The sequence below is a fragment of the Anguilla rostrata genome, chromosome 3 (genome assembly GCF_018555375.3).
Source record: "Anguilla rostrata isolate EN2019 chromosome 3, ASM1855537v3, whole genome shotgun sequence".
NCBI lineage: Eukaryota > Metazoa > Chordata > Actinopteri > Anguilliformes > Anguillidae > Anguilla > Anguilla rostrata.
In genome coordinates, this window is record NC_057935.1 from 5,172,682 (window position 1) to 5,200,181 (window position 27,500).

Consider the following 27,500-nt stretch of genomic DNA (forward strand, 5'->3'; position numbering starts at 1 on the left):
GCTGGGACAAGAAGAACTCGTGCCTGGTGGAAGCAGAGCCCATGCAGCTGGTCTGCCCCATCCCCACCATCCACTTCAAACCCGTGGAGGCCCGCAAGAAAGTGGCCAAGAGTGAGACGTCCCTCCCAGCTCTCCCTCCCTGCTTTCCGCAGCTCTCTCTCTCTCTCTCTCTCTCATCCTATTGTCCTCTGTAGAGGCGGAACCTGGTCACCGTGAGTTGGACCCCATGCTGGCTAGCATGGTGCAACATAAAGGCTTTTCTGCCGCATTAACTCACGACCAGAGGTGGACAGTCCAGGGGTCAGAAAGTTAAAGTCCTGCCATGTTTCTTCCACCCATGAACCCAGCCAGCTAAGTTCACCACTTAGTTTTACATCCTGGCTGAAGAGTTGTGCTAATTAGCAAATCCAGGCTAAGTGGAACACAATATTGGGGAGGACTTTGTCATTTCTGAACCTGGACTTTCCACCTCTGTTGCTAACCAGTGCTGTAGCTCGTTGCACTGAATGACAGAGTCTGGGTTCCAGCTCTGCTGTGGAACGGGTATAATTAGGCTGGCTTTTCCATCTCTTAGAGTCGAAGGGCTGGACACTGAGCCAGCCTGTGTGGCGGCTCTGAAACCCAGCTAGCCGAGATCAGGCGTCACAGTGTGGCTCGGCGGCGGTACGGGTGCTGACCCGCCGTCGTCGAGGGAACCGCTTCTGCCGTTGACGAGCGGTCCCGAGTTCAGCGATTGGCCGCTGGAGCACGGCGCTGCCGTGTCCGATCGTAACAGTCCGTCTCTCGATCCTTACTGGACGAAGATGGTCTAGATTACCCAGGGCAGAGGGTTCTAGAACTGTTGCCCCCGCAAACCGCTGGTGCTCCTCCAGAGCCCTCGGAACAAAGTCTGTGGGTGGAGTTACGGCTGGATGAGAATCGGGCTGGCGTCACGTAGCCAGCCTGGTGCGGTACTGCCAGGCTTCGCTCAGACGCACGGCCCTGCCCCGCCCCAGCCCATGTGACCGCTGCGGGACGTTTGCTCCTAAGTGTGCGGCTCAGATGTTGCTGCTGATGCTGTTCTGCTTAGGCGAAACGGAGAAGTTCAGGTGTGTGTGTGTGTGTGTGTCCCTTGAGGTCTGGGCTCCACTCCGGAGAACCGCTGACCCGGGGGCAGTTTGAGCCTCGGGGGTGTGACGGGTGTGTGGGTGTGTTGTGTGTGTGTGTGTGTGTGTGCGCCCGTCGGCTGGTGTGTGAAGGTGTGTGTTTTTGTGCCCGCAGGTATGTACTCCTGCCCGTGCTACTACTTCCCGGTGCGCTCGGGGGGGGCGGGCCGCCCCTCCTTCGTGGTGGGGGTGGACCTCAAGTCCGGAGCCGTCTCACCGGACCACTGGATAAAGAGGGGGACCGCTCTGCTCATGAGCCTGGATCACTAGGGAACAGTGCACCAGGCCTGGATCACTAGGGAACAGTGCACCAGTCCTGGATCACTAGGGAACAGTGCACCAGTCCTGGATCACTAGGGAACAGTGCACCAGTCCTGGATCACTACGGAACAGTGCACCAGTCCTGGATCACTAGGGAACAGTGCACCAGTCCTGGATCACTAGGGAACAGTGCACCAGTCCTGGATCACTAGGGAACAGTGCACCAGTCCTGGATCACTAGGGAACAGTGCACCAGTCCTGGATCACTAGGGAACAGTGCACCAGTCCTGGATCACTAGGGAACAGTGCACCAGTGCACACACAGACTACACATTCACTACACACATACACTACACGCATACACTGTATACACACACGCACATACACTACACACACACACTATATACACACACACACAGATTACACATTCACTACACACATATGCTACACGCAGACTACACATTCACTACACACATACACTGTATACATACACACACACACACTACACGCACACTATATACACACACACATACACGTGCACACACGCACACACACTACACACACACATACACGTGCACACACGCACACACACTACACACACACATACACTATATACACACTCACATACACTACACACACACATACACTATATACACACACACATACGTGCACACACGCACATACACTACACACACACGCACACAGTATACACACACACTACACACACGCACACATACACTACACACTATACACACGAGCACACATACACACGCACGCACTATACACACACACATACACACTATACACACATACACACATCTGTAGTCATATTCACATACACCTAACATAAATACATGCACACATCCCTATTTGAATACCCACATGCAAACATTGGTTCAAATAAACACACTTTGCTGTATGCACATATACCTATACAAATACACATTTACAAGTAAAAACTCCCGCACACACTTACAGAAGCAAGCACACAGTATTCAGGCAATGCTGAATGAAAGGAAAAGCAGGCTTTGTCACTTTAAATCACAATGTTTCATCGGTTCACGTTTGTATGTAATTATTTTAAGGGGGTTCTGAAGAAGCTTGAAGGCAGAATGAACGCACTTCTTTATCAGATGTTAAACATGCGGTTCTATTTGTCTCCCGAGAGCAGTGGATGGGAAATAAATAAAGAGGCCGTTCCCTCTCTCAGTGTTTGCATGACGGGGCGCTTTGTGTGTCTGACGCTTCCTCCCCTGGTCTTCACCCCTTACAGTAAGTCCCCCGCCCCCTTCTGACAACCCCTCCTCTTTCCTTCTCAAACTCCTGGCGCTGAGACCCCCCCACCCTCCACCCCCCCTCTTTTCGCCCATCCCCCCCCCCCTCATACACAGCCCGTCTTTTTCCTCAGATGAAAGGGAGAGGAGACCCTTCAAATGCCCCCCGAAACAACACGGCAGACTCTCCCACCGGAGGTTTCACACACTCACACACACTCGCGCACACACACTCACACACACACACACACAACCGCACACACTGTGCTGGGGACCCACCGGCGAAGGCCCTGACACGGTCCTCCAGCTCTCTCTCTCTCTCTCTCTCTCTCCGCTTTCAGAGCGAGCTACTTCTCCTCCTGTCGAAGGTCCCCTCCAGGCCGGTCCGTGTCACGTCCATCACGTGGGCGAACGGCAATTTTTGCGTGTCTGGTTTTTCTGTGTGCGTGGGTCTGTGTGTAAAAAGAAGGGTAATGCCATTGGATTCATTTTGTGTGTGTGTGTGTAAGAGAGCAATAGAAGTGAAACAGTGTGAGTAAGAGAAAGAAAAGTTAACTATGTGTAAGAAAGAAAATGGCAGCACTGTGTGTGTGTGAGAGAGAGAACAAGAAAGAAACGGTAACACTAAGAAAGAAAAGGGTTGCACTGTGTGTGTGTTTTTGTGTGCCTGCAAATGAGTGGATATATCACAGCGGAAACCACAGAAAGATACTGGCAACAGTGATGAGGAGATTTTACAGATAGTTTTTTATTGGTCATTTATAAAAAAGCACGTTTCCTTTTTTTTTTTTTAGAAAGTTATCTACTTTCACATTTGATACATTAGTCTGTCTACACACTAAGTATAAGCAGTGTAATTACATGTAGCTGCAGTAACAGTCTGAAATACATTCAGTAAATACAACAGTCTACATTTAGCCAGTTTACCAAGATTCCGATCTTTTAAACTGAGCAAACAAGAGAAGCACAACCTAAATGGAACGAGTGGGTGGCAGAAGGGGAGGGTGGGGGGGGGGGGCTTAGTTCAGACCGTATTCAGCAGATTGTCTCCTGAATGGAAAAGATTTGCCCAGGGAGACTTCTTAGGGCCTCTTTATTTGCCCCAGGTCCGTGTTGCTGAATTGGTACTGTGGGGCAGCTCATAGCAACCTGTCTAATTTAAATTTAAATGGGATTCATTGGGCTTGGTAGTTATTGCTGCGGTGTTGCAAATATGTATAAATAGATTAAGCGGCGCCTATTTGACATTACGTGATGCGACCGGACTCGGCTGAGTGCTTACTTCACCTGCATTTTTTTCCATAATTAGTGTAAAAGCGCAGATTTGAATGTCTTGTGAATTCATGAGTTTGTGCACCGAATTGTGGGTGATATATATCCAGCAAATGGTTTAAGAAACTGCAAGATTACTGTTACCAGCTAAAAAAAAATCCGTTATCTTCATCTGCGTTTTAGCCTTCCGCTGTAAGATGAGCTCGTTGGTGCTTAAACTAACGATTAAGACAACGTGACATGCACCAGCCTCTTTGTAGTTAGGCGGCGTGGTCTGGTTTCAGCGCATGAATTAAAAACGGATTTTAATCGCAACAATGACCATGATATGACCGGTTACACCAAAACAACTGGGTATAGTTTGGGACTCAAACTACGTATGAAAAATAAATCGGTTCTTAAAAGCTTTTAAAGATACGACGCCACTTAAAATGGTCACAATTGTTCTACAAAGAATAGGAGTTGGTAATGATGGAATGTCAGCCATACGTGTTTTCCAGGGAAGATGGGGGCGGGGCAGTATTTACCCGAGACCCATACACCGAAAATAAACCTGCGAGAGAACCTACGACAGAGATAGAGAGAGAGGGGAGGAGGGAGGTAGAGCGAGCACGAGAGTGAGAACGAGCGGGCGCTAGAGAGAGGGAGAAGGAGCGCGTCTGCGTTGCAATGGAATAAAAACTGCGCAATTTCAAATCTCCAGCACTTATTTGATCCCGCTTTCTTTACAAAATAAAGCTCTGCTCTTCCCTGCAGCTTCGCCTGATGTAGAATGGATATACAAGCGTGATTCCAGTCGCATTGTGAATTTATTTTGCGTTAGAGATACTCGGATTAGCGATTTTATAAACTGATGTTGAGAGCAGCCGTGTTGTCATTTTAGGAACACGTAGCTAGTTAGCCAGCTATATGATACGACTGGCCATACATGAAGACAAGGACGGCTGTTTCGCCTGCCAAGAATTGTAGCTATATTAATTGCTACAACGTTACGCGTAATGATGTATGTAAACGTTCAAACTGTAGCAACGGTTTCGTAATGTATCTGCGTGTACGCCTGTGCTCGTGCAGACATTTTAAAATGCATATGGATTTTTGGATGCACAATCCTATTACATAATTTTGGGGGTACGTTTTAAGGCTGCGTGGCTGCATGACTGTCAATCACGAAGGAAAAATGAAGATACGGAGTGCATTTTTAATCTGCTAAAATATTTAAGGATCATGACCATGGTACCTCCCAAACGAATTCAGCGTTTCACGCCAGGTAAGCCAGACCAGCATACGACTTTCCATACTTTATAAATCTTAGTATAGCTATCACATTTTTAAATAGCATACGAACTACCTAATATGCAAGCTAAAACGATTATACACTAACCTTCAACGAAGCATCATGTAGTACAACAGTGAAACTGCGTTCACGTGTCCATTGATTCTTGTGGCAGTAGAGATGCGTGCATTTCTCTTTAATTGCAAAGCTAGCTAGCTAGTTGTCCCTGTGTAGCGTCTACGTACTTGTAATTAATAGGAACCTGAACGTGTGCGAACTCTCATAATATAACCAAAAACTGCCTAAACCAGCAGATTTTCCATGTGCACGAGTTTGTGATGTGGTTAGGTAAGTGTTCGTATGTTTCTTTTCATCGCATTTCACTGAAACGGGTTTGTGATGAGCTCATTCTAGTTTACGGGAAACGAGTAGGAGTTTTGTTGCAATCCATGGTATTGTGACGGGAATACCCACGTTTCCCACCCACATCTTTACGATCTGAATCGTTCAAAGCCAATTTGTCGAAAAGTCTGGCTTCTTTTTGTGTTTACGGCTGCCATCAGAGTCCAAAAATGTTCTTATTTATTTAATTATATCGTTAGGTAACCTCACTTTGGTGAATGAGTCTGGGCCTGCTGGTGATTGGAAGGAGTGTCGCATTTTCTTTCTGAAATGTCATGTGGTGGAGTTGTGGCGGGTTAGTAGAATTTCCAGGAAGAACATTTGAATTTTTTCTGTTATTTTTTTCTCTCCTCCTCTCTCTCTTTCTGTGGGTTACCGCCCCCTTTTTCTCGTAGGAAAAAGCGCGCTTTCTCCACCGGGGGGCGCTCAAGTCTCGTAATTATTTCTTTTGAATCGGTTGTTCATTCAATGTTCCGGTTCCTGAACTTAAAATTCCCATACGCGCTCTTTCAAAAAAAAAAAAAAAAAAGTATGACTGTTGTTTGTTTGCAAATAGGTCCAAGGTTTAGTCCACGTCCAAAAGTATTAGGCTATATGGAGGTTTGGGGGGTAAAATTAAAGGTCTAAATATAGGAGTTCTGAGATCTTGAACGAATCGAAAGCTACAGGTTGAAGTTCTGAAATACAACTAAATTGGCAAACTATTTTACATGTATCGATAGTATGCCTATCAGCAAGAATATAGCGGTGCTATTTTTTGTAAATAATTAACTGCAAATGCATTTCAAAACGGCGTTTCTAGGTGTTAGCCGCTACCCTTTTTGTAAGTATTTGTATTGTTTGTGTGCAACGTTAAATGGTGACCCGACAAGAGAAGAATTCAAAAACATGCGCGCTAGTACTACCACTAACCTGATCGGTAATTAGTTGATTAGCCATAATGAAAACGCATCTCTTGGACTGTAATCCAAGGCTATGTGTTCATTCGTATTGTAAACTGGTTCGCCTCTGAAGAACTCCGCTGACGAAATGTCCTCCATGCCAACTCGGATAAAATGGGCGGACATTCCAAGCACACGTCATCAAGTAACTGGCGTCCTGTAATGGACGAACGGGTGTTCCAATTCTTTTGTTTATTGTTTATTGTTCTTTTGTTTTGTTTTTTGTGTCCTTTGGCTAAAGCGGAAACACATCTGCTATGTAGCCTATAAATTGTTTTTTTTTTTTTGTAATACTGGGGTGATTACGCCTCTCAGCCTATACATCACGTTACTACTCGTGCATTTAAAAAATCTATCAGCATATAAACTTAATGTCTTTATGAAAAGTTATGGACACCATCTGCTGTAAACATTTTTTAAACGCCGGTGTTACCGGCGGCTGCGTTTTTCTAAACCATTTTACAGACGTGTTACCCAAGTATAACAACTGCGCTCAGAGCTGTCCACTAAAAATTTCTCATGTTTTTGGATGTTTAGTGGTATGAAAATATGCGAGTAGTTTACTTGCACCACCAGAGGGCGCCACATGCACAGGAGAGACCCATTCCCACCCTCTCCTCGCTAAGTTCTCTAGCTTTCTTGGAACGTCTTTCTTACAACTTGAAGGTATAGGGTGGGAAATTATACATGTTTAAACATTATTCTTAATACAGCTATTGACAGTTATAGTCTCTCAAGCTGATGCAGAGTAGATGTCACACTTGCTTGGTTGAAAAATTGAATTCTTTTAGGACAGCTTGGCATTGATTGTCAGACTACATTGGTCTCCTGACCAATTCTGCTTAAAATGTTTGCACCATTAGAGAGATATGTCTGTGATCCGTCTGAGCCAAATAAGTAATTATACAGAACTGATTCACAGTAAAATAATAATAATAAACTATGGTTCATTTGGAACTCTGTTACTGATGGTCAAATGTTGGTGTTATTTGGTTATTGATCTATGTAGCATTTAATGTAGCCTGTTCTGAACATTTGAAGATGTTATGAACCTTTTCTCATTTTTAAATCCTTCAAGTCGTTTGTTACCTTTCACTGTGTTTCTAACGACAAACTCCTTTCTGTTTGTTTCTTTTGCAGTGCATAACCAAAAAACGCACGCAAACAATCACAACTGTGAAATGGCACCCTGGACAACCACTAGAAATGCTCTCACCCCCAATTCGCCAATGAGAGAAGGGGTGGTCTGGCATTGTGGAAAGGCTGGCGGGTGGGTGCTCTTCTGTGAAGATGGGACCGCAAGCTTCGGCCAATCGGAGAAGCCGGAATGTTGCGGTTGGGCGTGGCCTTTGGAACTGGATTGGAATGGCTGATCGAGAAGGCCGGTCATAATGTTGACAAGGTAAGTCGTGAAATGCATCACAAATTAAGCTTTGCGTGGCGGTGGTGTTGCCTAAAACACAAGGTTAATCGGTTGCGGACTCGCTGCTGAAAGCTTTCAAGTAAACGAAGGAAACGTCCAGGTCCTGGTGTGTCACCCCAATATCAAGAAAGTTTGATTGTTTGAAGGAAGCAACAATTGGTAGCCCACTGAATGGTCCCAATCACGGCAACCTCTGAACTCTGACCCCTTCTCCCTGCCACCCTCTCTGCTCTCTCCCTGTTTCACTAAAGCAAAAAATACACACGGTAAACAAAACGTGGATGCGTTTGGAGGAGCAGGGAGTGAAAAAGGAGCGCGAGGCCCAAGCATCTCGAGCATCGTCCAATGAGCACGTCCTTTTGTTTCGGCTCAGTTGTCATTTTGCTCTGTTGGGCCAAGCGAAACAGGCTTTTGGCACATCAGACTTGTGGTTTTATTAAATCCCTGGTGACACCGTGCCTGTTTGACCCTTTAGTTCGGCTGCAGGAGGTGTGTCCGGGTTCACTTGACCCCGTCCTGCTTCTCATCAGCCTGGCAGCCGCTGAGCTGAGCTCTAAACGATCGATTCCTTTGAAGAGGAGGTTTGTCGAAGCGCTAAGGCGGTGTTCTAGAACGCCGTTGTGTTCCGTTCCCAGCAGTGGTTGTGACGTCAGCATTAGAATGTTCAGCTGGCACATTTGATCGGGAATGTTCTTACTTGTTAGCCGAGTAAATTAATTCTTACGTTACTCACTCTTGCTGTGATTTAACGTTGGGCAGATCCGTAAATGTACGTTCACTGGCATGGCTTTCAAAATTAGCCTCGGACACGCCTAGAGTTCTCCCAGCTGTTGCCGTGGTAAAGGAGGCTTGTTTGTTCAACTGCCGGACTGGTGTTCTGCTTGTTAGCCGAGTGCTTCACCAGCCATAAGCCTGCGGAGGCCGGAACAATAATAAAACAATACAAATTAATTTATTAAAATTTCTCATTAATCACATTAATGAATAAATTGTTTGCTGTGTGTTTTTAAAAAATGTATTATGGAAGACTAATTCATATGTTGTGCCTTTACAATAAAAGTTAGTTCTCATTTATTTTCTGGGTGAATTTCAATGAATGAATAAATAAAGTGAACATATACATATTGACCCCCCTGGCATTTGATCATGACCCCCTGAAAATAGTAGGGGGCCATTTTGGCTCAGTAAAAACAGATCTTGGATGAAACACTGCATTGCTGCATGCCAAAATGATGTCCTCTTTACTTGATATCTGCAGCATTTAATTTTGGTTTTAAATTTAAATTCAATTTGGTTATTTTATTTATTCCATGCCTACCTTTCCATAATAATCCCTGCATTTATTTATGTGATTGTAATGAATAATATCCACTAGTGTTCGTATCCGTGAGTTTAAACTACAGCTAGCTGCTGTGTGTTTTTTTATTTTTTATATACAGTTCTGATTTTACAGTAATTCCTAAGATTTGCTGCCCCCCTCTGGCCTAAAAGAAAATCAAGAATGTAATATTTCACTCATACTTAGGAAATTGACTCGGGCTTATTGGTAAAAAAAAAAATTGACATTTTACCATAATCTGTGGTACATTCATCACATTATTACCTAGACTTAAAAAATGCATTTTAATTCCTTGTTTGAACCCACACCTCAGGTGTGTAGCCATTGCGTAGTAACGTTTTCTCAGTTTGCGGTTTTGGACCGTTAAGTTTTAAATTGAAGTTTGCTGAAGCTCTGTTGGTGTGCTGAGCTGCTGGTGGACCGGTTGTTTTCCCTTCTTCGTGTTTGTTGACCGTTTGTGGAGCGCTTTTTAAAACGCGTTTCCCACAGTGGGCTCTGGAATGGTCCAGAATATGTTATTGGGTGCTTTTTTTTGACCGGAGCTTGCGTGCCACTGTCCACGTGACCCGCCTTTCTCCGGTTTTCTCGTTAAAAGTCCAGATGCGCAAAACCGCATTTCTTTATTTTCTTTTCTTCTTTGTGTTTTCAAGTTCTTAAAGTGATAGTTCACCTTCTGGGGTTCAAGGTTCTTAGTGATAGTTTGCTTTCTGGATCTAAAAAAAATATATGTATAATTTGAGTTTTAGTATATGTTTTTGATTGGACCCGGACATTTCTTCTGCGCATCGTTCTTGGTGACGACAGATTTCTGACGACCAGCTGGCTTTACAGTGGTGAGCGGGCGTTGGTGCATCACTGCTCAAAGCAAGAAAGTATGTTCCGGATTACTGCAAAAAGCAGCTTGTGCCGCGAGTTTGGGACCAGCCTGTATAGTCAGCTAGTCCACCAGTTTGACCACCAAGTTACTCTACCAGCTTATCCAGCTTTGTCCAGCTAGAGACCAGCTTTGATCCGCCACCGACCAGCTGTGACCAGCTAGACTTGTCAAAAACGCAGTTTAAAGCATCTTAAACCAGCTCAGAATCCCAGCTGGTCTTGGATGGAGTTTTCACCTGGGATGCTAGCTATCATTTTTTTGGGTAACCGCCTTTTTTTTTTCCATTTAAAAAACAAAATGGCTTCCCACGTGAGGAGCATGCTCAGTACTGTCCTGTGACGGCCCGAGTCGAGGTGCGTTCGCCGTCGCCTCAGAAGCTCCGAATCCCCGCTCGACTCTCCATTCCTCCTTGGGCCCCTCTCTCTCTCTCTCTCTCACACAGATCCATAATTAATGTGGCTGCCAGGTACTCTGTGATTAATTTACCGGGAGGCTAATTAAAGCGGGATGTTTTTTTGGCCGGTGATTGATGTGGGATTTTTTCCCGTTTCCTGTTTTCTCCGCGTCGTCGTTGGCGTCGAACTTTGGAGAATCCTTAATGCGTTATGCAACGGGAAGACCTTTGCAGCGTGATGTCATCATCGCGGTCCTCGCTGAGCTAAGCAGGAAGCAGGAGGACACTGGCCTGATTCTGGGGGCTTTTCCTGTTCAGTGTGGGGCAGTGTTCTCTATACAGAGGCACCATTATCATATCAGTAGTCTTTTTGCTTTTTTCTCGTAATGGTTAGAAGGTCGGTTCATTGCGTCAACACCGCACAACGCACACTGATATGCTGATATGCGTGTGGTCTATAATTAAACGGTCCTTCTTGTTTAAACACGTGTACGTCCACAGCAGTGCTCGCCTCTGCTCTGCTCAGAAGTGAAAGTGTGTGACATCATGAAGAGCGCGGCTTTTTTTTACTTTCGGTTCTCTGGACGAGCGCCAGCAGGGGGGGGTAGGGGGGCCGTCCGGGGAGCTTAGTTCTACATGACCGGCTTTTTCTGGAGGGGCGCCAGTGCGCGGGCCGGGCGCCACAGAATACCTCTCTGCCCCCTGCCCTGCCGCCCCCCCACCCCCAAACCCCCAGACCAGGTCCACAGTCTGTTTCTCATTCATCTTTGGTTTCGTTCCTCTTTTTGGAAGATAACCTTCCGCTAAGTGTGATAATCGGGCGTTTTTTTTGTTGCTTCACATTTAGAACAGAAGCCAAGCTATTCTTATTTTCTAATTATGTACTTCTTGATATTTTTTTTATTTGTTCTTTCTCTAAAGCATTGTGGGGGTGGCCTTACAGTGGAATACAGCGCACAGAGCAGAACATTTGTGTATTTAAAGCCAGTTTGTTTTACGAGCGAAGGAGTGAAGAGGAGGAGGAGGAAGAGAGGGTGGCAGTCTGTGCAAATGAAGTGATGGCATGGAGGAAAAGGAGTGGAAGAAAGCGTGCTGCTGTTGTGTCATCGGTAACTTCCCTTTTTTCTTTTCCTTTTTTGGGGTGAGGTAGGAGTTTATTTCCCCTCTGCATCACTTGCAGAGGATGTTCCGTTGCTTGATGAGATGGTCCACTCTCTGGAGTTTAAAAAAAAATAATTTCTTTTTGAATGGTTTTGATTGGTTACATTTTAGATGCTTACAATGTTTCTGCCGCCCCTGTCACCTTTATAATGGCATAAGGGGCACATCTAAAATGTCCTTCATCGCATGCTAACACTGTCCTGGCTAATTGGCGGGGGGGGGGGGGGGGTGAAGTGTCCCTTTTAAAGGCGCTATAAAGATCGGGGCAGACAGTGGCTGAAGGACAGTGTGGCTGTCTAAAGGTCATCGGCAGACTCCTTTGGGAGTTACAGTCTCACATCTGGTAAATGGGAAATGGACCTCATTTATATAGCGCTTTTATCCAAAGCGCTTTACATTTGATGCCTCTCATTCACCCAGTCACACACACACTCACACACCAACGGTGAAAGGCTGCCATGCAAGGTACCAATCAGCTCGTTGGGAGCAGTTAGGCGTTAGGTGTCTTGCTCAGGGTCACTTCGACACGCCCAGGGCGGGGGATCGAACCGGCAACCCTCCGACTGCCAGACAACCGCTCTTACCTCCTGAGCTATGTCGCCCCTATCTAGTCGCGCACATCTAGTAAAACCCCACGATGCCCAAAAGCAATAAACCACAATGCTGTTCCCCTGTCAGGCCATCACAAACGGTCTGTCTCTGTCTCTCGCCCCCCCCCCCCGTCTCTCTTCTCTCATTCTCTCCATCTCTCCCCCTCTCTTTTTTCTCTCTCTTCCTCCCTCTCGTGTCTCTCTCATCTCATACTCTCCCCCTCTCTCTCTCTCCGCTCCCGTCATTGTGCATGTCAGCTTTATGTAATGTTCTCTCGCTCATGTTCTCTCTCTCGTAATAAGGTACTCGTTTTAAACGAGCGCGCCCTCATCCTCTGTCCCTCGCTCTTCGAGGACCTTGTGATCTCTGTGCTTCCGTATCAGTCCAGAGACGAGAAGCTGTCGTGTGCGTTATCGAGTGTAGAGGTGACACTGTGTCAGGGAGGGCGACATTGTGCTGTATCAGCTTAGTAGTGCTGCTAACTGACCTCTTGCTTGGTGCCACTCATTCTCTGTAATTTTTATGCTTTTGTAGCGTAGCGTTTATATAGTATTTTGCTAATTACCGGTGCTCGGCTTTTCAAACGCACACACATACAACACAGAATGTCTGCCAGTCTTATCTAGTTGTCAGTCTAGTGCTGGGGACTCGATTGGTTGCTCTGTGCGAGACTCGATTGGTTGTGCTGCGTGGCACGATGACGCTCTATTGGCCGCTCTGTGGACGGCAGTGTCGAGCGGAGGATGGGGAAACTAGGCTTGTAACTTCCGGGGGGTTGTAGGTTTGAGTCCCGGTTGGGACGCTGCTGTTGTGTGTCCCTGGTGTAGGGATTCTTTGAAGGAAAATTCATGGGGAATCGGACAAGGAACACTGACTTTCTCAGGAAGAGCTCCTCTGGTGCGCAGTTCAGTCAGGGGGAGGGGCGAGGGCGAGCAAGAGAGCAAGCCTGTGAGGGAGAGAGCGAATAAATGAATGAGCGAGCGAGCGAGCGCGACAGGAAGTGGACGTGAGCCCTCACACACCTCTGCGCCGGCCTGGGACGTCTCATCAACGAGGCCGTGAGAACAGAACAGGGACCGGGGTGGGTGGCAGTGACATCATCCCCTTGACCTATGAGGCTGATTGTGTGGCTGAGAGAGAGAGAGAGAGAGAGAGAGAGAGCGGAGTCAGCGTGTGTGTGTGTGTGTGTGTGGTTACATCATTAGCCGTTACTCAGCAGAGGATGAAGGAGGAGAGGAAGAGGAGCAGAGTGGAGCTCGGCGTGCTGATGGGATCTGCAGTGCACATGTGGGAGGGTTGCTCTGTGAAGACACCGCTCCCGCGCGGGGGGGGGGGGGGTGGGGTCAGTGTGGGGGGGGGGGGGGGTGGGGGCGAGACGGGGACGTGAGGATCCATCGGCTGGGCTGTTTATCGCACGGTTTCCATAGTAGCCCCGGCATCCCATCATCCCCCAGGCCCGTGGTAGAGATGCCTCATTTAGTGCTGTTCTCTCCCCAGTCCTGACAACCCAGCCCCCCCCCACCCCCCACCCCCCCACCCCCCAGCAGCTGGCAGTGTGACTCCCTGGGTTAGCATTCTCCCGCGCGCGCACGTGTTCAGCGCTTTTGTAGGGACGCCGGAAACACCGCCGGGCTTGATGGGATTGATTTGGAGGTGGGAGGAGCCAGGGGCAGGCCGGTGAGAGCTGGGCCAGGGGCTGCACGCTGGCACAGATCTGGCGAAGGCGTGCCCGCAGAGGAATGAGCAGAACGGCTTGGGGCCAGGGGACAGCGAGGGGGAGGGAGAGTGCACATGGCTCCTCTTAGGACAGGGAGGGAGGGGGGGAGTTTCCTTCCCTGATGAGTTCCGGGGAGTGGGTGGGCGGGGTGGGGGAGTTTAAATGCTGCAGAGCACAGGCTGTTCTGCCCTTTTTGCTCTGTCGGGGGGGGGGGAGGAAGCGGGTTCTGCACTAATGGGGGGGGGGGGGGTTGGGTCTGCACTAATGCAGTGCAGGAGCACTGGGCGGAGGGGAGGGGGGGGTTGTGGTCGGGGGGGGGGGGGGATGATGACACAGTCAGCCCTGGTGCGTGTGCAGGAATTTGTGCGTTCTCACGAGCAGGAACTCGAAGTCGGTCGAGGTGGGGTTTTTTTCTTTCTTTTCTTTTTTTCAGGGGCTGATTCCGATGATGATATTGAGAGAGTGTTGGGCGGGGATTACGGTGATGTAATGCCTACATGTGCATCTCATTAAGTATTGAACACTTCATCGTATTATTTTTTAAAAAGAGCGCTGTGTACGATTGTTGGGTTCAGTTATGTCAAGTAAATCTAAAAAGTTTTGCTGAAACACCGAAATGTTTCAGTCCTTTTAAACTACAATCTTTAAGAATGATAACGTGTAAAAACCAGACAATAAATAACAGCTGGCTGCAATAGCTTGAAGTAATTAATCTGTGTGCTATTTTCTGAGCTTCAGTTTGGCTAATTACATTAGCCTCGGCTCACACCAAGAAGGTTCTAGGTTCGAGGACCGGGGCCTATCTGTGTGGTGTTAGCATGTTCTCTTTGTGCCTGCATGGGTTTCCTCCGGGTGCAATCCACGCCAATTACAACCCAAGTCTATCCGTGAAGGTCATATAGAAAAACTGACTGGTACAAGTCAGTTACCTTTTGGTTTACAGTCTTACGAAAGTTAATTCAGATTTGTTTAAGTCATCTTAGTTATTTTAACTAGTTGTTCTGTTTCCCCATACCGTTACAGAACAAGAATGTCCTGACTTCTGCTTGAAGAAAATGCACATATCTGCCCTACCCCTCTCTCTCTCTCTCTCCCCCCCCCTCCACGTGTGTGCTTCACCTCTCTCTCGCTCTCTTTCTCTCTCTCACACCTTCTCCCCCTCTCCCACTAGAGTTTTGGTTTCGCAGTTGTGGTCAGGTGTGCAAATGTCATTGTCTGCCGTGTCACACGTCTTACTGCGGTGACGTTAAGCTTCAGCACGACGCCCTGTGCTCAGCTGAGAGCTTCTGAGAGCTCGGGGCGCCGCGCTGAAATACAATGTGCACCACCATTGTTTTTAGATATGGTAAATGGACTGCATTTATATAGCGCTTTTATCCAAAGAGCTTTACAATTGATGCCTCTCATTCGCCAGAGCGGTTAGGGGTTAGGTGTCTTGCTCAAGGACACTTCGACACGCCCAGGGCGGGGTTTGAACCGGCAACCCTCCGACTGCCAGACAATCGGTCTTACCTCCTGAGCTATGTCGCCCCCATACGATTATAGACACAGAAAACTCGCATAAATTGGCGCACGTCAGACAGGTGTTTGTGAAATGACAGTGATTGCATCGCCACTGATTGGTTTACGCCCCCGGCACAGACACCTGCGTCTCAGTTCATAATTTATTTGTTGTTTTTTTGTCCGCTTACCGTTCGCCGAACATCAGTCCGTGTGCACAAATTAATTCCCCTTTTTATTGAACCACTGAACAGAGCCGTAATTATATCATTTTACACTGAGAATGAATGCAGCGTGCAAGTATTGAAGCCATTATGCAGTGAGCAATTCCATTCATGAAAATGGTTTCTGGAAGTCAATTTGGCAATTACTGTTTGGTAGCCAAACGCGAGGATACAATATCGGATACAATTAAATGTGGGAGAAATTTTTTATTTTTTATTTGTTGAGAAATTAGGGCAACATCTGTTCTCCGGTCGCAACTCCCTTCTGGGTAAACTAAGACTTCCAGAAACTAATTTTCTTATATTCTTTATCTTGCATTCTGAGGCTTGCACACGCACACTCACGTACGCGTACACACACACACACACATACGCACACACACACACACGCGTATGCACACACACACATTCACGTACGCACACACTCACGTACGCGCACACACACTCACGTACGCGCGCGCACACACACTCATGTATGCGCACGCACGCACACTCACGTATGCACACACACACGTACGCGCGCGCATGCACATGCTCTCGTACGCACACACACACACTCACGTACGTGCACACACATGCACACACACACACGCGCACACACGTGCACACACACACACACTCACGCGCACACACTACGTATAAAGATACCGTAGCACTCGCTCGGCACGTTGTACACACAATCCTAAACACAGCGTTTCATTTGAGATGCGCAGAAGTGACTACAGATGAGAGAAACTGTGTGCAAGGCTTGCTTTTGTGTGTAGTGGCGCAGTCACTGGGTGTCTGTCACGGTTCTCCTAAGAGTAAGTCGCTTTCTCACTTGCGTTGAGTTTGCACCTCTTGCCTCACGTAACGTTTGCTCAGGAATTGCAGCGGTGAGCCAACGTTGCGCTAAGGTTGTGGGAACGTTTTGTGTTGGCTGGAACACTTTTTCTCTGAATTGTCTGCTGCAGAGCATTTTGCTTCGTCAGCAACGCGCAAGGCGCGTTTACGTTTTATACCGCGTACGGTAACCTGTGAATTGTTCCAGCTATAAAAAAAAATTTAAAAACCCAGGAGCTATGGTGGTGCTTTTTAAAAAAATATTCTTTGCCAAAAAGTTGTGTGCGCGCATGTGTGTTCTTTTTGTATATGAACATGTAAATGTTATTACGTGAGTAAATATTATAAAATGTCCGTCCCGTTCCTGTCTTTTCTCTTTGGCTGGGCTCTTTTTACGGAGTTGATTTTGTGTCCAGTTCCAGTTCTAGCGCTGGACTGCTGTACAGGGGGACCAACTCCGCCGCTGCCTCCTGGCCGGGAGCAGTGTTCTGTTACCATGGTAAAAATGGAATCCAGAAGCAGAATTCTCTGCAGCGGGGCTTCCTCATTGGCCGAGGCGCCTGAATAGGATTGTGATGTGTGCTGTCAGTCGGCCAATAGGGTAGAGGCTGTGCTGTGGCTGTTGCTAAGGGGAGTTGCTTTCATAGGACTCAGCTGGGATCTCTCTCTCTCTTTCTCTCTCTCTCTCTCTCTCCCTCTTTCTCAGTTTTCTGTTTGTTCTCTCCCCCCTCCCCCCTTCTCTGCCTCCTTCCTGTCTCCTCTCTTTTTTTTTCTCTCTCTTCAACACGTGCAAGGGAAAGAGCACATGTTGAAAAATTCACTGAATATTTCATGCTGGTTTTGTCATGGGGATGAAACCCTGGGAGGAATGGAGTGTGTGTGTGTGTGTGTGTGTGTGTGTGTGTGTGTGTGTGTGTGTGTGTGTGCGTGCTCCGGCGGGGGGGTGGGTGGTGGGGGCTGCAGGAGGCGGATTTTGGGGAGTGCGAGTGGGAGGACAAGGCCCTAAATAAAGAGTGGGGGCTTAAAGAAGGGCAGTTTGCATGGGGCATGTACAGGCCCACATGGGAACAATGCCTCCCCCTGTATCCTGTCTGCACCGGGGGTACCTGATCACCCCTCAGCCCGCTGTCTGGAGCCTCCCCCCCCCCCCCAAACTCAGCTGTCTAAACCTGTTTAAAGGGCCTGTGTTTTTTTTTTTTTTTTTTTTTATTTTTTTTTATAAAGCCGAGCCTTTAATAGTTCCTTTCCTTTTTTTTTTTTTTTTTTTTTTCCAAGGATCAGTGCTGTACCTGGAATCTGCTCACGGCCAAAAATTTTGATTTTGCATTGCCCTCCGTTGGCGCAAATTGAATCAAAATTTGCACCCATCTGCCCCCCCCCCCCCAGCATGATCCCGGGACATAAGGATGCAAATGCTGCAGATCGTGCGGAGCAGAGCCACTTTATTGTGTCCCCCCCCCCCACCCCCCCGGGGTGGAACTTCAGAATATATCACAACGCAAATGTTTTCTGTGAAATATTTTGTGCTTGGGGGGTGGGGGGGGAGGCGCTGCTGGGCGAACACGTCCCATTAAAGGGTGTGTCCCTGTTCAGGTGTAAAAGGTAAATGGATGGACTGCATTTATATAGCGCTTTTATCCAAAGCGCTTTTACAACTGGTGCCTCTCATTAACCCATTCACACACACACACACACACCAACGGTGAAAGGCTGCCACGCAAGGTACCAATCAGCTCTTTGGGAGCAAGTTAGGTGTTTTGCTCAGGGACACTTCGACACGCCCCAGGGCGGGGGATCGAACCGGCAACCCTCCGACTGCCAGACAACCGCTCTTACCTCCTGAGCTATGTTGTGGATGTGGAGAAGCTAGGTGAAAGTAGTTGGGCGATTGCTGGTGGACCTGGTTAAAGGTTAGTCTCAACAGTGAGACACAGGTATCAACACGGCCATGTTTTTTGCATCAGATATTTTGGTTTGCTTTTGCCCTGAGCTGAATCAGATTGATGTTTGTCTAGGCCCGGTCCACGAAAGTACCTGCCCGTAATTGGGGTGAACCCAAAGTTTAAACCCTGTTTGGACGTGCACAGATGACTCATTCTACACTGATATTTGTCTGTCCAAGGTTGAGCAGCGATATATAGGCCTATTCGGTTCAGAGGAAGCAGATATATTGAGCATATGTCCTTAAAAATAAGGACAGTGCTCAATATGCACAATAAACATGCATGGTTTAATTTATCCACACATTTGCTTGTCAACTGAAGGTTGTGTGTTCGAATCCCGGGTAGGACGCTGCCATTGTACCCTTGAGCAAGCTGCCTAACCTGAATAACAATTCAAATGCGAAATGCAAAAAAAAAAAAATGCAAAAGTTGTTGAAGTGTCTCTGGATAAGAGCGTCTGCTGAATGCCTGTAGTAATGTTCTGGCACTTTGACAGATGCATTTGTGAATTAGCAGCGCCAGACGCACGCTATCCCCCCCCCCCCCCCCCCCCCCCGCCCCCACCCTGTTCCTAGTGAGCATGAGCGTGTGCATATTTTCTTTTGCTTGAACAGATACAGTCGGTGTTGTCTCTGCATGCTCCTGGTCCACAAGCCCTGATCCTCACTCTAATCCTAATGGATTCAGCTCTTCACAGGCCTACTACCATGTTTCCCTTTCTTTCCTTCCTCCCCTTCTCTCCCTCCCCCAGTCTCTCTCCATCTCTCTCTCTCTCTCTCTCTCCCTCCCTCCCTCCCTCCACTTCACCTTCCATCTCTCCCTGGTGCTCATAACCAGAGGGTTTTACTTTTGAACCCCATTTCCGGGGCGCTGCCGTTGTACCCATGAGCTGTTGCGTTAATGAACGCTTTTACATGTTTCACAGGGAACGAGGCTGTGTGAGAACGTGAAATATTGATGCGTTCAGCAACCGCTGGAGAAGCCGCAGCGGGTCGGAACGCGTTGCTGGGAAAATGCAGGGAGGAGGCGAGCGAATGTCTTGGCGTTGAGGCGGATATTACGTCGCAGGGTGCGGGCCGAGCAGCCAGCCTGCTTGCTGTTGGCGGTACCAGATGGCGGTCGCAGGTGGTCCTCCGGTCCTGGTTGGCGGCACAGCCGCGGTTCTCCGGCGCAGGCATCTGCGTGGCGGGTAAATCGCACGCTCCTAAATCAGCGCGCCCGCGAAGCGCGTTCGTGGGAACGTGGCTCAGCTCGTCCCCGTCGCTCTGTCTAGATGAAGCTTGGCACTGACTGACTGGCCGAGATCAGCTTCTGGATTCACACGTTCATTAGTGGTGTATGAATGAATAAACGCTGCCCGGTGTGTTAATGATCTGCATAATCATTTCTGAGTGTGTCGGGGTTGGTCTTCTTAATTGGAAATGCGTGTGTACGCACAGACAACGCGCATGCACAAAAGGGCCCTCTCGGTAATTTCGGTTGCTTGTCGACAAAATGACACTGTCGGCAACTTTTGTACCTCGGTGGATCATGGGATTTGTAGTTTTTAAATGTTTTGCACCGGCGTCTTGGTAACCTGGGCAACAGTGTAGCTTAGCCTTCTGAGTCTTTGTTCCTTTCGCAGTTCGCATAAGGCTACTGTGGCAATGGCAAGTGCGTGTGAGGTAGCGGGGCATGGTTTATTTTGGGAGAGCGTTGGCTTAACTATTTCTTTCGATAAGGGTGTGAAATTAGCATCGGCCACCAGCGAAATGCGGGTAGAATTTAGATTGTGGCTGGTAAGACTTTCTGCTCTAGCGGCCATTTTGGCAGCTAACCGGCCCGCGTGTGTCACATTCTGGAAGGTAACGAGGGCCGGTGAAATGCTGAAACTGCCCGGTGATTTTTAGAGTCCACCAGCCCCTCGGGCCGGTGACTGGAAACAAAGCTTTGTGCTGTAATTGAAATCAAACGTTTCTGTAGTTTTCTGAGTTGTGTGAAATGCGACATGCGGGTACAGCTTTAATCCTGTATCCACTTGACTAGGTCAAAGGTTACAGTAGCAGCGTGGATATTGCCATCATCACCGCAGCGGTACCAGTAGTACTAACGCATGGTATGAATCGACTGTTTGACCTACTTTCCGTTTTGCCGGGCATTGCGTTGCTGATTTAGGTATTTGGTAAGAAATCTCTAATGTTGCTGTGAAATCTTTCCCCCCCGAACTGTGTAGGGGTTTATAAATAGCTCCTGCTGCTCTGCTGGCCACACATGCACGCACACACACGCACACGCTTGCATACACACACACACACACACGCTTGCATACATACACACACACACACACACATATGCGCGTTCCTGTGGTGATGCCGGCTTGGCCGGAGGGCAGACTTGTTGGGGGTTCGAGGGGTGCTGGTCCGTCCGAGCGGACTGAGACGGTCTGTCTGTGGGGTCGTTCGTTCCTGGAGAGTAAAACTGTGCAGCGGTCAGCCCCCCCCCGTGGTGCCTCCCCGGGCGTTAGCAACACTTTCCGCCGGCTTTTTGCACGTGGAAGTGACGGATTCTGAGATCGGCAGAGGAGGAAAGACGAGGTGTGTGCGTGTGTGTTAGCACTGTGTGTGGTGTGTAGCCTGAGTGTGCGCTGTGGTGTGTGAGTGTGTGGCGTGTGTGTGGTGGGTGTGTTGCCTGTGTGTGTGTGTGTGTAGCACTGTGTGTGCTGGGGTGGTTAGCTGTGTGTGTGTGTGTGTGGTGTTAGCACTGTGTGTGTGTGTGTTGCTGTGTGTGTGTGTGTTGTTGCACTGTGTGTGTGTGTTAGCACTGTTTCCTGGTGCTGTAGCAGGGTGGGAGTGTGTGTGTGTGTGTGTGTGGTGTGTGTGTGTGTGTGGTGTGTTAGCACTGGTGTGTGTGTGTGGTGTGTAGCATGTGTGTGCCTGTGTGTGTGTAGCACTGTGTGTGTGTGTGTTAGACTGTGTGTGCCTGTGTGTGTGTAGCATTGGTGTGTGTGTGTGTGTGTGTGTGTGTGTGTGTGTGTGTGTGTGTGTTAGCACTGTGTGTGCCTGTGTGTGTTAGCACTGTGTGTGTGTGTGTGTGTGTCCTGTCGCTCTGAGGGAGGTGCTGGTTAGCGCTGTTTCCTGTGTGCTCCAGAGCGCAGAGAGGGGAGGGGAAGAGAGGAGAGGAGGAGGAGGAGGAGGAGGAAGAGAGAGATCGCCGGTCCAGACGGACCGCAGGAACTTGGGGGCATGTGAGTGGACGGTAACGGAGGTCGGCTGTCCGTGCGTGCGTGCGTGCGTGGCTCTGTCCGTCCGTCTGTCTGTCTGTGCGTGCGCCGAGCGCCTGACTGGCTGACTGGCATTCCCATCATGCTCGCTGCACCACCGAGCGCCTGACAGACGGACGGTTTGACTGACAGACGCTCCGACCGGGTGAGTGTTTCCCTGCCTCTCAAGCACCTGGCAGTCGAGCGTGTCTCCGGGGGGGGGGGGATCGGGGGGGGGGATCGGGGGCTGCTGTAGGAGCTGTTTTGCTGGAGCGGAGGAACAGGCAGGCAGGGAGGAGAGGAGAGGAGAGGAGAGGAGAGGAGAGGAGGGGAGAGGAGGAGAGGAGAGGAGAGGAGGAGAGAGGAGAGAGGAGAGGAGGAGAGAGGAGAGGAGGCGGAGATCGGCGGTGCAGAGCTCCGCGTCTCTTTTCTGAAATCCCCCTCCTCTCCCGCCGACGCCGGGCTGCTTCTGGTTTCCGCGGTGACAGCCGGTGCCTCTGCGCCGGTGCCGCGCCGGGCTCGGCGGCTGCGGTCGATTTTATTTCCCCGCCGTGGGCGGGACGCGTGAGGGAGTTTTGGGGAGTTGGCGGGTTTTTTTTTTTTTAGCGGGAGAGCTGCCGATGCTTGGCGGTGAGCTGCGCTGTGGAGACGGCTTTAGGGGTTCAGCTCTCTTCCTGTGCGATGAGCCCCTGAGATGCTGTCTGTCTGTCTGTCAGGGGTGTCCTGCATTTCCTCTCGCATGGGGGGAGGGAGTGTGTAGTGGGGGGGTACGGGGGGGGAGGTTGGGGTACGGGGTGGGGATGGGGGGGGGGGTACAGGGTATGGGAGGACCGGGCTAGTGCTTGTTGTGCAGGTGAGCTCTCTGGACCAGGCGGAAAGTTTAATTTGCATGTTGGGGTACAGGAAGTGTCCCTTTGCTTATTATCTCACAGGTGTACTGATATGAGAGTATTCTCTGTTTGGAGAGCCTGTGTGTGTGTGTGGACGTGTGGATGTGCGTGCGTGCATGTGTGTGTGTGTCATATCAGATTATTTTATTTGTGTAGATCTTTGTACATAAAACTTTCACAAAGACACTAAGCAGAGTTGCAACAGAAACAGAGCAAACAGCAAGCCTGAACCCCCAAAATACCCCGTGCATGAGGTAAAAGAACTCCCAGTGGGAGTTGGAATAGTAGAAGACCAAATTGTGCATGTGCGTGAGTGCCTGCCTGTGCATGTCCATATGAGAGATGGATAGAGTGCATGTGTTTGATAGCCCTGCTCTTGTGTGTGTGTGTGTGTGTGTAAGGCCCCACCCTCGGTGTGTGTGTGTGTGTGTGTGTGTGTGTGAATCCCAGCAGTTTGCTGCAGTTCTGCTTTGAGATGCAGAGCTTGCGCTGATTTCATACATTTTTTATACATCAGTATAGCATGTATCTGCTGAGAGAGAGAGAGAGAGAGAGCGAGAGGAAGAGAGGAAGAGAGGGAGGGAGGGGGAGAGACCGAGGGGAGCTAGGGAGGGGGAGAGGACTGGGAGAGGAAAGGAAGTGAGTGAGAGTGTGTGAGACGGGGTGGGGGGGGAGGGAAGGAACAGCTCCTGAACGACACTCTTCCTCTCTGCTCCCAACATCCTGCTTCCTGTTCTTTCACATTAGAGCGCTCTGTGATTAGAGTGAGTGTGTGTGCGTTTGTGCATTCCTGTGTGTGTGTGTGTGTGTGTGCGCTCGTGCATGTGTGTTTGTGTGTGTGCATGCATGTGTGTGAGTGTGCACATGTGTGTGTTTCTGTGTGTGTGTGTGTGCATGCATACGTTTCTGTGCGTGTGTGTGCGTGTTCTGTGTGTGTGTATGTGTGTGTGGGTGGGTGTATGTGCGTGTGTGCGTGTTTTTCTGTGTGTGTGTGTGTGTGTGTGTGGGTGTATGTGCGTGTGTGCGTGTTTTTCTGTGTGTGAGTGTTGTTCTGTGTGTGTGTATGTGCGTGTGTGCGTGTTTTTCTGTGTGTGTGTGTGTGTGTGTCTGTCTGTGTCTGTCTGTCTCTCCACCCACTGGTTCATTCCTGTGAACCGCTCAAGTGTGTATCCGTTAAACTGGCAGTTGTGCTGCTTGGCTTTGTGACGGGTTGCCTCAGCAGGAAGGAAGTGCCAGTCTGTGAGCTCATTGATTCAGAAGAAGAGCTTCTTCAGTTTGCAGAAACGTTAAGCTGCAGCGCGGTGAGAACTGCCACTCAGAACAGGTGGGTCCTCACCTTCCCTTCCCCTCTCAGTGTGGCTGAGGAGCCCTGCTACCAACAAACACCCTTCAGTGTGACACTCTTATCCTCTTTTTTTAATTAAAGTATTTTTTTTTTTTTTACATTTTTAAAATATTTTATTTTAGTTTTGTTTTGTAGTTTCATTTCCAAAGTGGAATTCCATGTCGTGCTTGTTAGCCTCTCCCGTTGCTAAAAACATCCTTGTTGAATTTGGCGAGCGCACGGACGAGCACGGTCCTCAGAAGCTCTGGCCGCCAGTTATTATTTTTATTATTATTATTTCTTTTTTTTTACATTCTGCTGTTCTGCAGCTGAGCTGCACAGCCGTTGCGCTGTGGGGGGGGCTTCACTCGTTGCGCAGCTTGTGCAGACGTAATGCCGGCACCCTATTGGCTGGAACTCTCACTGCTGTGCTGGGAATATCTAGCCAATCGGAGCCCTCCCTCCTTTGGCCACGTTGTGATTTTTACCTGGACGCGCCACCCATCCCTGACCCCCCCCCTCGCCCGGAACATATTTAAACTGAGTGGCTTCAGTAAATATCCATCTCTGAGAAAGGATATAATCAATGTCTAAGTGATACGTTCTGTGTAATTTGCTCTGAGTGAGAGGTGTCTCTCAGACTAGTGATTTGCCTCGCCCCACTAGTCTTAAAATAGGTTGAGTTGAGGCGGTGCGTTGGTTTGTGAAAATTCCCCCCAAGTGCGGGGGGCAGACAGACAGACAGACACAGACACAGACGCAGACGCAGACGCAGACGCAGACGCAGACGCAGACGCAGACGCAGACAGACAGACAGTCACGTGCGAGCTCTTGTGGGTGTCTGCGTCTCAGTCTCTGCGTGTGGTCATGTGACTCTGGAGGTCTGGAGGTCACGCAGGTGCCGCAGAGCCCGGAGTGTGTACGATGGCTCGGTGTGTGTATACGTGTGAGAGAGGATGTGTGTGTGTGTGTCTGTGTATGTGTGTCTGGGAGAGAGAGTGCACTTTTGTGCTTGTGAGAGCGCTTGTGTGTGTGTGTGTGTGTGTGTGTGTGTGTGTGTGTGTGTGTGTGTGTGTGTGTGCGCACATCTGTCTCTTCCTTTCCCTGTAACGGTTGTGCTGGTGCGGTGACGATGTTGTCTTCTTCCGGACCCACCTGTGTGCGCTTCCCACCCGGGTCTCCGTCTGTCTCACCCTCACCCTCACCCTCACCCTCTTCCTCTCCTCCACTTCCTGCTCTTATCAGCAAACACACACGCCTGCTAACTGTCAGACATTCAGACAGTAACTGTGTCTCTCTCACACACATGCTCACGTGCACACACATACACACACACACACAGTACCCTTTTAGCTGGGTGTACGCACGTGCATGCGTACACAGACACACACACGCACGCACACTGCACGTGAATATCTTTTTTAATATTTGTTTTTGCATCATTTTCTTTTGTGAGTTCTTACCCGCTTTTATGTGAATCTGTGAATCTCTCTTATAATTTTATTTCTTTTTTTTTTTTTTTCAAAATTTAATGTGACTCGGTCGTGAACGTGATGGAAAAATCCGAATACGTTTTTTTTTTTTTTTTTTTTTGAGGTGCGAGTTTTGGCAACGCTTTGCTTGCTCTCTGGCACGCGCGCGCACGCGTACGCGTTTCGTCATTCGCGGTGTTCCATCGCAATCGCACGTGCTCCCGCGCGCGCGTACTGTAGCTGTGATCGGGGCTAGCGCTAACTATGCTGCGGAAAAGCCTTCCACACGTTCTCCAGCCTCTAATTACAGGTGTGCGGCTAGCCGGTTAGCGCTGGCAGCCCACGGGAGTCCTTCTGGCCGAGCATTTATCGTGGTCTTTAACCCGCCCGTAACCTTTGCTACGTCTAACATTGTATGTTTATTTCTACTTGAACACATGCGTTATCGGTCTGTCTACACTACGGCACTTTAACTTTGTTTTTTTAAGGTTGTTTGTTTGCTCGTCCTGAGTGAGCGGTGTGTGTACGGGGGGCGTGAGCGAGCCCGATTGCCCTGATGTGGCGTCAGCTCCTTGTTGTCTTAAGAACGCTCGTTTCGCACAAGCCGTTCTGGATAAGGCGATTAGCTCAACGTGTGATGTAAGAATTTCAAAATTACAGATCACCTTCGAGAACCCCGCAGTGATTCAGCGCGTAAACATTGAGATACTTAGCCGAACGAACCCTTTTGTAAGACTGTAACCGGCTTGCTTTTGTGAGACGGTAAACAGTGTTTGATGATCAATTTAGGCCTCTTATGTCCAGCAATTTGCCGGAGTGCTGCTTTTGAGGCTTTGGCCAGGAGGAGTTGGGAGTTGCCAAAATTCCCGTCTTGAGCTGCTTAATCTACAGCTTGTGCTGGCAGACTGGCTTTTGTTCACCTTCTCCCCACCTCCCTCCACCTCTCTCCTTCACCCCCGCTACCCCCCAGCCCCCCCACCCCTCCACCCCCACCCCATTCAGTCAGAAGTTCAAGGCACCAACTGTCTGGAGCCAGGGGTAACTCTACACCTCTCCCAGCAGAAGTCACACAGACAGAGAGAGAGAGAGAGAGAGTCTGCTGGAGAGAGAGATGGAGAGATGAACAGAAAGTGTAGGGAGTTGCTGGGAGGGGTGAAAGGGGGGGAGAGACCAGGGGAGATAGAGGGGTAACTCGATCTGTGCCACTCCGGTGTCTGTAGAGGTCATTCACACAGACTGAGACAATAGGGGAGCCTTAGTGGGTGGAGACACACACACATGCGCACACACACACAAGCACACACATGGACACACACATACATACACATGGACACACACACACAGACACACACGCACACACACACACAGACAAACACATGCACACACACACACACAAAAGCACACACATGGACACACACATACATACACATGCACACACACATATATAGACACATACACAAACACGTACACACTCACACACAGACAAATGCACACACACACACACACACACACACACACACACACACACACACACACAGACAAACACATGCACACACAGCAGTATCCTGTGATGTCAGGTGAGGGCCTGTAGCATTGCTGCACAGGGAGTGATGCAAGCTTCAGGCTTTGAAAGGCTGCTGTGGCAGACCGGTGCTCAGAGGAGACTGAGAGAGCGGTAATGGGTAGAGTGTGTAGATACCAACGGACTCCTGTCTCAACTGGCTCTTTGTCCAGTGCTTATCGAAGAGACTCCCCCCCGCCCCGCCCCCCCTCTTCCACCACACACACCCACGCACTTATACACACGCGCTCACGTGCATGCAGTTGGCTTGGTTTAATTCAAAGCGATGATGTAATCCACGGCAACAGTGCACACTGTCGTGGAAACAAGCCCCCCATAATTGCCGTGGTCAGAATGGCTGCTATAATTGCATTGCCACGGCAACTAACTGGCTTATTGTGTTACATTTGCTCCCTTCAGTGAAGATGCTCGCAGACATGGAGTGTGTGCACAGAT

General features: G+C 49.0%; 2 protein-coding genes across 2 annotated transcripts in view; both read left to right on the forward strand.

The window, feature by feature from the left end:
- Nucleotides 1-2,615, forward strand: part of dnah2 (dynein, axonemal, heavy chain 2) — a 110,076-nt gene extending 107,461 nt beyond the window's left edge. Inside the window, exons 84-85 of the mRNA XM_064325217.1 lie at nt 1-111; nt 1,261-2,615. The exon at nt 1-111 is cut by the window's left edge and continues 40 nt beyond it. Coding sequence (XP_064181287.1) covers nt 1-111; nt 1,261-1,415 — 266 coding nt within the window. The 3' untranslated portion in view covers nt 1,416-2,615. The remainder of the gene's footprint in view (nt 112-1,260) is intronic.
- Nucleotides 2,616-4,104: 1,489 nt separating this feature from the next.
- LOC135249700 (lysine-specific demethylase 6B-like) overlaps nt 4,105-27,500 on the forward strand; it is an 85,390-nt gene continuing 61,994 nt past the window's right edge. Inside the window, exons 1-2 of the mRNA XM_064325218.1 lie at nt 4,105-5,219; nt 7,709-7,970. The gene's annotated coding sequence lies outside the window, so the exon portion shown is untranslated. The remainder of the gene's footprint in view (nt 5,220-7,708; nt 7,971-27,500) is intronic.